A 12,553-nucleotide genomic window follows, 5' to 3' on the forward strand; every position below is an offset into this window, starting at 1 on the left:
TTTAAATCTAGTTTGTATGTCTAATTTGAACTTGTATCTATTCTGCAATTAATTGAACTGCAGATTCATTCTGTTTGTTTAATTTGATCTTTAGATACGTTTAATTTATTATAATCAGCATTTCACGAATCTGGTTGCACATCCAACCCCAGCGTGTCTAGTTTCATATTTAGATAAATTATCCATATCTGATTATCTTCTGTATGTGTTTCAAGTATTTGGTACGATTTATTCTAATAATAACAATATTTGTTACATAAGTGCTTTTAAAAATTATAAATCGATATCATATTTTGATAATACAACTAATTTCCAGAAATACTCGAATGCGCCTGGCATCGACAAAGCTGTCCGTTTCACCCTTCAAGACGGTCGTGTCGGTCCTGAGATCTGCGCTGAAGAAGGAGACTCGAGGAGTTCATTGAACATCAAGAGAGCTATCATCTCCATGCTGCAGACGGAACTGAAGCCTTCCACTCAGGTAACTTTTTTGTTTTGCAACTACTTATTAATTATCTCGGTCAATGGTGGTTTAGTGGTAAAAGTTTGTGATGCAAAAGTATGAGGAACTACATAAATAGTGGAAGGTTTCATAGTTTGAGACAAGACGATCCAAGCCTTGATCTCCTAGTCCCTCCATGAACGCTTTGCATATGCGATTTAAAAGCTCGATGGTTTCCTAATCCGATGAAAATGTAATATGTTAAAGTCTGTGCCAAGGTTTTCCACGAAGCCCTCAAGACACCCCGCACTCTTATACCCGCAAATGCTAACCTTGGACTTGGAAAGTCGGTGCAAAGCAGGTATCTGACGACACCTTCTAAAACCGTATCTTGATAAATTGTGGTATTAGTTTCTCTCCGAGTACCACAATCAGGTTAAGCAGGAGTGCAAAAAGATGCAAAAAGATTGGAAAAACATCGCAAATATCTGCGCTCGAATGAACTACCATTTGAGATCAAATCGACGGGCCGAGATGTGATCGTATTCAAATATTAAAAATGAATCAAATGTATGTTGAAATTAAGTTCTATTTTCATCGTCAAGCCGGCTGAAAGACTTCCACTAGAAGACAGACCTTCTGCCAAGATTGCCATAACAAATAGTCTGCTCACCCCATCCAGCTAATTCTCGTGACCTTGATATCTTCGGTCCACTTCGACCGGAGTTTACCCACGTCGCATCTTGGTAGAGGAACTGGTCCTCGTGGAAGCTACTCGGCCATAGGTTATGTGATGTGCTCCGCTCACTGCCACAAAAGATATAATAATTCAATTTAATTTATTTATTTATTTATTTATGCATATCAAAGTTACTATATAAATAAAGGTTCTGTTATGTATTCATTTATAGGTGACACAAAATAAAAAATACTATATACAACATTGCAGAAAGATCAGACTACATTAAATCAATATAAATTGATTGAAAAATGATTGAAAAGAGAAACGATTGCAGGTAAGAGGAATGTAATCATTTAATAATTTAAAATATCTTCACAGGTGGACGTTTTCGGATCTTGCTACACTGAAGTCTCGTCTTCTCAAGAAGGTGGTGCGACCCTGGTCCATCGCAGCAGAGATCTATCACGCTGCGCCCATCGGGAGCAAGGGAGAAATGAAATCCTGACCGCAGTCTACAATCCCACATCGGTACTATTTATTTACTGCCTTCATTTAGAATGTTCTTAACCCTTTCGTTCCTAACATGGAGTGAACTGTAAATATTACAATACAATAATAAAGTTCAAGTCCATCATTATCAACATTCCAGAGCTCCACTGATGGACCTAGGCCACTCCCAAAGATTTCCAATAATCCCGGTAAGAAAAGGCAAGCATCCAGCGTCTTTTGTCTACCTCAATGAGATGACCTGTCTACCTTATCTACACTGTTTTCGTTAATAACTCTAAAAATGAAAAGATTTAATCATGTCTTGATAATTCTGATCCGGTAAAATAACAATGTTACTTCAGGATCCGAAGCTATCATCTTATATATTACATATTACCTAGAATTCAAAAAGATCATAAAATACCTACCTAAAATACTGTCTCTTAGTCTATGTTGGAAAAAAGATTGAGACAAGTATATTAATATTGATTTTTTTAATTGCACCCTTTATTGGGGGCCTGTCTTACCCCCATCTCATTTTTGGAACAGGGATATAAACCTTCCTATTTTCACCCTTTCTCTATCATCCTTCAAAATTTCTATCATCCTCATAGCAATTATTACATTCACGCATCACCTCCCAACCCTCGCCAAAATTGTTGTTACAAGATTTTAAATCCAGCATTATTAAATATATCATAATTCTTCTTGTCACCAGGAAATCAAGAACACCCAAGTTTTGCAGTCGATCTTGAACGTAGAATCAAAGGTCAACAACGGAGTACCAGAGAAGGTGTCAACCAGCGAAGAATACCTTTACAAACCCTTCTCCGTTGGAGAGAACGGAGCCCGTGCTGAAGTCCATACGAAGCTGACCTTGACTGGAACAACCCAGGGAGGAGCAAACCCTGGTATGTTATCAGTACCGTCAATTCCCTAACGGAACACATATACAAAAATCGTAGTACAAAGAAACTGATGGTTTTATATTTAAGAAGATCGATATATAACTAAATTTCGAGCAGAGGTAACACGTAGATCATCTGATATCGCGGGTTTGATTCCCAGGATACAATCTTATGTCATTCACATTTGTGCATTAGCTATATAGGATTGTCACTGCTGACAAATTTCCAGAAGGTGGACAGCAGCGTCTTCTGCATACGTAATACCACGCTGTTATAACCAACCAGTTTGCCAAGTGTAGTGATTATGATATACTCGTATCTCAGGAAGCATTTGCTATGCAGTAGTGTCCTATGGACTAAAAAGACAAAGAAAACAATTTATCGGGTTTAAACTTCAAGTTTGGTAAGAAAAGTAGATATTTAATTTATTTAATATTTCAGGCAACTGCCCGGAGAGACGCACAATCATTTTCGAGAACCCCCACGGCGGTCCAACTTACCAGAGCAACTTGAAGAATGCCCTCGATGTCCTCAAGGACACCTGCAAATCTCTTCACTCCGAAGCCTCTTCCACATCCGCTGGCAAATTCGCTCAAGTCGTTAGGGTAAGTATCTGAACTTACATGTATATCATCGTCACGTTTCACCAGTACATCTACCGCTGGAGATTGACCTCCTCAATAGAACCACCGTTACCGTTAAAAGGGTCATCATGGGGACGGATGACACTGAGATGTAGAGTCGACAAACTGATGACCACAAAACAGCAGATTCCAGAATTGCGGATTAATCGCATTAATAAATTCCGGCAACCACCAACATAGAATATAGAGCAACGATGATGATATTTTACATTATCATCATCATTCTAACCATAGATCGTCCACTGTTGGACATAATACATCCTCATATACAACAAGAACTGTATTTAGTATCTTCGACGACCACAACAAGCTTACCTGTCCACGTTGTAGATGAACCTCCTGTGCTGAGCTCTTCAGTCTTTTGTCTCCTCTCCAGAACATGAAGACCTAAGTGGGATTTTCTGAATAAAAAATGTCACTCCGATATCAGTACTTCTGTTAAAGTGATACAAAATTTACTTTGGGCAAATCATAAAGTTTGGTCAAAGAAATGAGGAAATTGTCATAGCTGGGTTCGAGAAGCAAATTTAAAAATGACGAAAATCTTTAACATGATAATATTCTTATCAAATCATGCACTTGTATCTATTGCAATGAGTCGTTGTCTAAAAACCATACAACGAAAACTATGTTCGGCTTGTTCAGGTACAAATCCGAAACACGGAAGTTCGATGGAGAACCATTATTTACGAAGTAGCTCTTAAAATCTGCAAACCTGTGACAGTGGTATGATAGATAAGAAATATTTTTGAAATAGAAGCTGTAGTGGATATAGAGATCAATGACTTATGTTAGTAATATCATCAGTATTCCGACATAATTCTCTTGGTTGAAAGCAACCTGCTCCTGATTTTCGACTAACAACGTAACAATGTTTCAACAAATAATAATTCTCTGGCTTAGTTGGCATCTCCCAATCTGACTTTTAAACATTTATCTGTCATCAAAAATCAATTCTTCATCGACATGTTTTGTTTCAGGTACTCCGAAACACCAATAAGGAGGATCTTATGAAGATCTTCAACCAAGTGAAAGGAAACAGCTTGGAAAAGTGAGTAAAAATCACTATATTCGTTATTATCTAGGTGAGGAGTTGTTTGGAAGATTGTAAGTTTAAGTGGCAGCGGTTAGGCTCCATAGCGCGTAGAACTGGTTTCCGCTATAGCCTTAAGGTTCTGCAGTATGATCACGAAAAGACAAGTGTAGCTTAGAACGAACACCTACACGGTATACAGTAGACATTGTTAATATAATCGGAAGCCTATCGATGTAGACCGCTTCAACCTATCCTATTGGAAATCTACGGAGAAGGCCCAGGTTTAGTAGTATACGTCCGGTAGCTGATATGATGATGAAATCTTAGATAAATTAGAGAATTTGCTAGCTGATATGGATGAGACGGAGTGAAGAGTTTTACAGATCTCCTTGAAGGATAAAATGACAGGCAAGGCAATACGGGATTTTGAATTCAACGTAGTTTCAGCCTATAGTTGCCCACAGCAAGATATAGGTCTTCCCCAAAGATACCTGTGATAGGATCTTGATGGGCGAGTTGTGATCCCATTGTAGTATTATGTACGCAGAGGATACTGCCGCCCATCCTTTGGAAACTGATAAAAATGTAAACGAAAAGAAATAAAGATAAAATGTAACATGTAATGAGGGAGGAATGAAAGGTCACAGAGTAAAAGGGAAGATAGCAGAAATGTGGCATGAAAGAATAGATTGAAAGAATATGTGAATAACGAAAGGAGAGAATGGAAATAATAAATAATTATGTGAAAAAATAAATTGCCCGTAAAGTCCCTGTCCCACCAAAGATAGGGGTACGAAAAAAAAAATAAAAAAAAATCCTTTGGAAACTTATTTGCGGGCATTGGCAATCTGTATAGGAATAATAAAGGGACTAATATATATTATATCTACTTCCGCTATGTAGCAGTAGTCGTGCAATGAAGTGCACCGCCCGCGGCAAACAATGCGAAACACAACTGCCACCGTTAATTCACTCAACACGTGTTTTACCCCTCCACGGGGCATCCTCAGGAGTAATGTTACACATGCATATGCATAGCGGAAGTAGCTGTATATTAGTCCCTTTCTTACTTACGATGGACTTCCGCAAAGTAACGCCTGAATCTATTAGATACTGCACAGGAATAATGAACAAAGTGTGAATCATATAAGATTGTATCCCGGGAATCGAACACGGGAACTTCAATTGCAAATCTCAGTCCTCCCGCTAAGCTACCACTGCTCATTATTGTTATCTCATTTGAATCTGAAGATGTAATGACTGAAGGGGCATGACACCCTGAATCTGTATGAACGAATGTAGCTATGTGTGTAAAAGAAGTGACTTCGCTGGGAGATATCCATTTTCAGTACATACTACATTCAAAACTCCCGCTAATGTTTACCAGACCGATAGTGGGTTTATCTTCTTTGTGAGTAGTGGAAAACATATATATTTAATGAATAAACTGTAAATGTATGACGATTTGGAATCGAATCACATACCACTGCAAATACCAATCCACTACCACTACGCTACTGCTCATATCTTTATACTACCAAAGAAAATATAAATATACAGATTTGTTTGTTGATTTCCTGTAGACGCGTGTTCTTGGATGGTCTTCTACGTGCTGGCACCGGGTACAGCATAGAAGCATCGATCCAGATCCTCAAGGGTAGAGAACTGTCTGACCTGGAAGAGAAGCTGGTGTTCCTGTCACTTGGCAATGCCAGACATGTTAACGACGAAGCTATCAAAGCTGCCACTGTAAGTATATCTAAGTTTATATAAAAATAAACATATTTATGTATATAATTATTTAATAAATAAATTGAAATCTTTTTAGGTATTTAAAATTAATAATATTTATTTATTTATACACACAAGCCACATATAAAGTCGTATATAACATTGACATTACAAAAACACTTCTTTCTACAGGAAAATTTCGTCTGACAATGGACTAAGATAAATATTGTAATATAATTTCCTTGTGAAACATATGATTATTTATTAGATTAAACTATTTAAAACAAGTAACAAAACTATACAGGGTGATTAGATATACTTGTAAAAACTTTAAAGGTGTTAAAAGTATAAATCATTGTTTGATTTACGGTACACCCTATCTAGAAAATAATGGTTTCAGAAATTATAAATAATTTAATGCTATATGCTAAGAAAAGGCTTTAACAAATTTAAAAAAAAACCACCATCTATGATCTCAGTCAAAAAGAAACAATAATAAAACTTGTTTCAGGATAATCACAGCTGACAAATCAGCTATACATACTTTTGTTTGAAGCATTTATACCTATAATAAATCATCCTGTATATGAAAAAATAATAATAGACATATACATTATTTTTATTGGGTTAATACAGGTAGTAATTTCAAAAGACTAGTATTTTTACTTTACAATAAGATATATAAATATATAAAAGTAATAATATTATTTGTTAAAGAATGTAAAATAAACTTTGATGTTAGTAAGAACTTTCTAGAAAGATAAGAAGCATAGATATTATAACTGAATATTTTTCAGAGCCTTCTAGACCGGCCGAACTTACCGAAGGAAGTATACTTGGGAGTCGGAGCTTTGGCTGGAACTTTCTGCAAACAACACAACTGTCACTCAGGCAAATCCGAAGGTGTTATTGCACTGAGCAAAAAGCTCGCTGCAAAACTTCAAAACTGCAAACCGAAGAGCAAAATAGAAGAAGATAATGTAAGTATATCATCAAAATTCAATTCTAAACGAAGACGTTTGACTAGTGTGTTGCTGGTGATGATTTAAAGATTAGAAATGTGGTTGTTCACAATTGGCAAAGTCATCCAATGGTTGTTTTTAAGAAATGTTGTTTCGGGATAAAACAGACTATTGTACATTTTATGCCATATTACATGTCATATATCACTTCTAATAAGAAACAACTACATTCTTCTATACATATATATACATATTTGCGTGTCATTGCGAAACTATGGTAAATAATAAGGCAGTATGAAGAAAAATCATACAACTTCAATTTAATGTTTCAGGTGGTAGCCGTTTTGAAAGGAATCAGAAATATCAGGCACTTGGAGAACAGCCTGGTTGACAAGCTTGTCCATTGTGCGGTAGACGACAGTGTTAAGGCTAGAGTTCGAGTGGCAGCCCTTGAAGCCTTCCTTGCGGATCCTTGCGCAGCTAAGGTGAGAACATACTAATGATTTTTGATCGTGAATGGGGCTTAAATCTAAATTTTAGATGACAAGTGTAATTTATATTCTTTATTTATATATTTTATTATTACGAGCCGATAGAACAGACAGAATTCAAAAGTCATATTAAAAATAAATAGACGGAAAAGGCATTCATAGACGAATATATAAATGACGAGAATCTTTGGCAGTGATATCGCCTGATTATTTTGATTTTATTTAGGCTATATCTGATAAAGTGTCTATATATAAATCTGTATTATTAAACTTTATTAAAAGACGTGTTGTTGTGGAATTTGTTCCTGCTTCTTCTACACAACTATACTACCTTGCGAAGCAGAGTCCAAAATTAAATAGATTTAAAGATAAATAAGTAATATGTCGATCATCAATAACAGTTCTGTTAAAACTTCCAATGTTAAATCAATAAGTTTTATCTTTAACTTTTTCGAAATATTGATATCGATCGGTGTTGTTCCTATAGGTAAAATCCACTGGCTTGGAACTGATGAAGAACAGGCAACAGGACTCCGAAATCCGAATCAAAGCTTACTTGGCCGTCATCGCATGTCCGTGCGGAAAGTCCGCTAATGAAATCAAGAAGCTTCTAGATTCTGAACCTGTTCATCAAGGTAAGAGAATGGTATTATTTGACGGTATACTATTATATATAGTTAAGTTAGGATCAAAGTTAACACTGGAAAAAGCCCCTATGTTTAACTACTGTAGTCTAAATCAAACTGCGATCTGAGACCTAAAATCAGGAGCAGTAAATCCTATCAGATAATTGTATGAATGTATGTAATGTAACGCAACTTTGACAAAAAAAAGAATTAAAAAAATTAATTGCGGCCAATACTGCAGTGAGAATGAAAGAAGAAATGTGGAAGAAAACTGAATGAAAGATCTTAAGATGTATAAATGTAGAGTAAGAAAACAAAAAAGATTGTGAAAAACTAAAAAATTTAAAACAAAAAGTCCCTGTCCCACACCAGATAAGGGGTACGAGAGGCGGGGGCCAAAAAGAAATACTGCAGTAGAAAATAATAAAATAAAATAATGATTTTATCTGACTAATAGACCATAAATACATTCAAATCTATTGACAGTACATGTAGATGTATTTTTTAAATGAACAAGTATCTTGTTAATCTAACACATTAAATTTTTATGTGATATGTAGATCTATAATTAGAAATCATATCTATAATAAAATAAATTCCTTAGGCTGACCAAAGAGATAACTTCGACAAACTGGTAGAAGGACAATAAAAGTTAAAACAACGCGTGACGTCATCTATCTGTTGATCTGGTCATATATATGTTGAGAAAATATTACTAGTGCCCTATGGACAAGAAGATATATTAGTTTAGAAAAAGCTAGAAATTTCGTCAAGGCGTGTGAAGACATTATCTTGACACCTAATAGACGCTTACCGCTAAGTATAAGCATCTCCCGTGATCTTGACAATGTCATTATTCTATCTTAAGCGAGGACCTATCCACAAGACAGACAGACTTGATCTTCTATAGTAAAAAATAATTAAGAAGAAGCATCAATTATTGCTCACACAAAGTGTAATTTAAAAGTAATCATACATTAATGTGTCATTTTGCAGTGGGTCGCTTCATCACAAGTTCTTTGCGTCATATTCGATCATCATCCAACCCTGACAAGCAGCTGGCGCGTTCACACTACGGTCAAATTGGAATACCCAATAAGTTCAACATAGATGACAGGTACTGACAGACCATCCCTCCATATTTACATACATACATACAAGGATACATGCATTAATACATATATCTACACATACGATTATAAGTCATGATCATAAGGTGTAACAAAAATCAATGTTTTCCAGAAAATACTCATACTACCGCGAAGGTTCGTATAGCCTGGATGCCCTCGGTGCTGGAGGTATCATAGAAGAAGCAGTCATCTACTCCCAGGACTCTTTCTTGCCAAGATCTGCCAGCCTCAATCTGACCGCTGAAGTCTTCGGACACAACCTGAATATTCTTGAGGTACGAATCAACGCGTGGAAATAAATCTGTATTAGGATAATAAATAATGCTATCATGTAGAATAATGATGATTTTATATACAAAGATAATGCTTCTATATAAGTAGACATCGATCTCATACAAGTAGATGATGCTCTTACATAAGTAGATAATACTCTAATATATATAGATATTGCTGTAATATAAGCAGATGATCCTCTAATCGCGTTAACCGAGGCTCTAATATAAGTGGATGACTCTCATAAATACGTAGATGATGCTCTTGTTTAAGTAGATGATGCTCTCAAATAAATAAATAATGATCTAATATAAATAGATATTGCATTGATACATGTAGGTGATGTTCTAATATCATCACCTTATATCGTGGAGTTTCTTCTTGCTCTTCCACAACTATTACACTTTGCGGAGTAGAGTAGAGTCAAGATTAAAAAAGTTGATGATCTATAATAATCATGTTAAAAATTGCAGTATTGTATATATGATTTTTATTTTTATCTTATCTTTAAAAGGCCTCATATAAGTGGATGACTCTCTTAAATACATAGATAATGCTCTTGTTTAAGTAGATGATGATCTTATACAAGTAAATAATGATATAGTATAAATAGATGATGTTCCAAAGTAATAACATGCTCTTGTGAAAATAAAGTAGTAGATGATGTTTAAATGTAAATAGATAATATTATGATACAATTTAGTGTCCAGATTGAAAAAGACTTTGTTAGTTTTAGAGCTTTAAATTACAAATCTATCTAGCTCTGAGTATATATCTTCTAGGATTCTTCGAGTGAGAGGGTGTCGGAAATAGTAATATTACTAAAAAGAAAATGAATACCGGAAAACATTAAAAATGGAATTATTTAAAAAGCTAATTACTTTCAGGTCGGAGGTCGTCAAGGCAATTTGGATCGCGTGCTTGAACACTTCATCGGACCCAAGGGTCTACTTCGTACGAAGAAGCCGCAGGAAATCTACGACAGCTTAGTAGAACGCATGGAGAAGTCCAAAGAGAAGGTGGAACATGACTTACACAGAAGACGTCGATCGGTTAAGAGCGAAGTTGACAACTTTGATAAGAAAGTAAGTGAAATACATTTAAATAATTAATTTTACCAGTTACACACAATGCAGAAACGTTGCTTCCCTACGGGCTTTTGGGCAAAACCAAAGATTTCTGGTGGAAATCTTTAATCTGCGTTGGATAGACAGCGTTAGGGAAATTACAAAACATCTTTTTGTTCAAAATACCTCAGTGCTTCAATACAAAAGCCTTCAACCAATGAATAATTATTGGATATAAATGTGGTTACACACTAGCCTGTTCCTGTAGGACTTCCACCCACAATGAACAGGTGTCTTTATTAAGATTATTGGAAAACGCTGGAGCCCGCTTCCCGATCTTATTGGAAATATACGTGAGAGACCTGGCAGTAGAAGTCCAATAGATGTATTAGTGATTTTTAAAGTCATTAGTAAGTTGCAAGAAATGTGGTGGTTTTTGAAGTTTGCGATCACCAGCTCCTAGATTCTGCTTTGGCGAACACAGTAGATGAACTGACGCCTTTGCCGAAGCTTTGCGATGAATGTTTATATAATGTTATGATGATAAATTTATTAGTCAAAATCTTTAGCCGTTAACTTTCTGTCTTCTTTCTGATCTGAACTATTAATCCTCAAATAAAAAATCTATTTCCAGGTTAAAGCTGAATCAGTGCCATACAACAACGAATTAGACCTGGACATATACCTGAAGCTCTTCGGAACCGACGCCGTCTTCCTATCCTTAGGCGATAATAAGGGTTTCAATTTCGACAATTTACTGGACCAACTCCTCAAATACGCTAACGATGGTTTGAACAAAGTCAAAAACTTCCAGGTAAGTCCTTTTCAATCAAGATGCAGCCTCTTTCAATTTTCAGAACTCCATATATTCCTTATATCATACTTAGTTACAACAATATATAATATATTTAAATAATAGCAAAGTTGATGTTATACCGTCAGATGGAGTACGAGACGTTGTAACTTAAGACAAAACCGATAGATGGTGCTAGCAATCGTTGGTCTTGCGCTACCGTATGGCATTAGTGGATGTCCAAATTTTTTCCGTTCAGTAGTTAGTCAATATTATCGACAAGTGAGAGTTCAAACAAAGGTCCCCTCAAGGGGGCCATTGAAATTAGTCACTCAATAGAACATGAGCCAAAGCGATATAAAAGGTCGGCGACCTCGCAATCTTCAACGCTTTAATATGAAGAGGCAAGTCTCAAGCAAGGCTCTCCCAGGAGTACCCTAGCTTCGATACCTTAAAAAAGGTTTTAGGCTTGGCGCCCTCTGCTCTTCACTTCGAACCCGAGAAATCTCAAAATACCACTTGAGCAGTTGACTCGAAAGTGGGCTGTATCTGATCACCCTGGTCATCAAGTAATGAGCGCCAGCACAAGCTGACTTACCCTCTTAGAAACGATGTAACTTTTTGACTGCCTTCCATTCTGACAATAATATCTTGAAACTACTTGAAGCAAAGTTTCTGGGGAAATCCATGATCTTTGTTACTTTGAACGAGATTTAGACTTTAAACTTTTGGAATCCGTAAATGTTAAAAAAGGCCTTTCATAAAAACAAAGAACTATTGAGAGCAACCAATGACATATGAATAAATTGCTATCGTTAAAAGACAATTAACATTGATTGATTTTTCCAGAGCGAGCTCCGTGGTCATCTTCTCTTCTTAGACGCCGAATTATCATATCCAACATCAACTGGTCTCCCGCTCAGATTGGATCTCATTGGTTCTGCCACTGCCCGAGTGGATGTAGCAACAAACGTTGACATCAAACAATGCCTGCGATCCCCTGAAAACGCCAAGGTCGACATCAAGCTCATCCCCTCCACTGACATCGAGATCTCTGGTACCATGCAGATTGATGCTGATGTAGTTTCCACTGGTCTTAAAGTGGTCACCAGCTTGCATTCATCTACTGGAGGTCACCTCATTGCCAAGGTAATTACACCCTTATCAATAATTGTAATAATTATGGAAATTTTCCGAAACTTCGACTCACAACTAATTTCTGATTTTTACGTTTCTCACTCAATCATATCTTTTGTAATTCATTCACCTAAGATCTACT

At 36.2% G+C, this 12,553-nt stretch overlaps 1 protein-coding gene across 1 annotated transcript in view; it reads left to right on the plus strand.

Annotated features, from left to right (window-relative positions):
- Window positions 1-12,553, plus strand: part of apolpp (apolipophorin) — a 65,794-nt gene that overhangs the window by 11,711 nt on the left and 41,530 nt on the right. The window contains exons 4-17 of the mRNA XM_068768494.1: window positions 317-481; window positions 1,503-1,652; window positions 2,332-2,524; window positions 2,963-3,126; window positions 4,146-4,216; window positions 5,785-5,950; window positions 6,730-6,912; window positions 7,227-7,379; window positions 7,873-8,020; window positions 9,008-9,128; window positions 9,254-9,416; window positions 10,302-10,499; window positions 11,116-11,295; window positions 12,124-12,423. Of these exons, the coding sequence (XP_068624595.1) occupies window positions 317-481; window positions 1,503-1,652; window positions 2,332-2,524; window positions 2,963-3,126; window positions 4,146-4,216; window positions 5,785-5,950; window positions 6,730-6,912; window positions 7,227-7,379; window positions 7,873-8,020; window positions 9,008-9,128; window positions 9,254-9,416; window positions 10,302-10,499; window positions 11,116-11,295; window positions 12,124-12,423 (2,355 nt within the window). The remainder of the gene's footprint in view (window positions 1-316; window positions 482-1,502; window positions 1,653-2,331; window positions 2,525-2,962; window positions 3,127-4,145; window positions 4,217-5,784; window positions 5,951-6,729; window positions 6,913-7,226; window positions 7,380-7,872; window positions 8,021-9,007; window positions 9,129-9,253; window positions 9,417-10,301; window positions 10,500-11,115; window positions 11,296-12,123; window positions 12,424-12,553) is intronic.

Source organism: Battus philenor, unplaced genomic scaffold, assembly GCF_028537555.1.
Source record: "Battus philenor isolate CCGP_79_NKW_IND1 unplaced genomic scaffold, ilBatPhil1.0.hap1 SCAF_26, whole genome shotgun sequence".
Taxonomy (NCBI): domain Eukaryota; kingdom Metazoa; phylum Arthropoda; class Insecta; order Lepidoptera; family Papilionidae; genus Battus; species Battus philenor.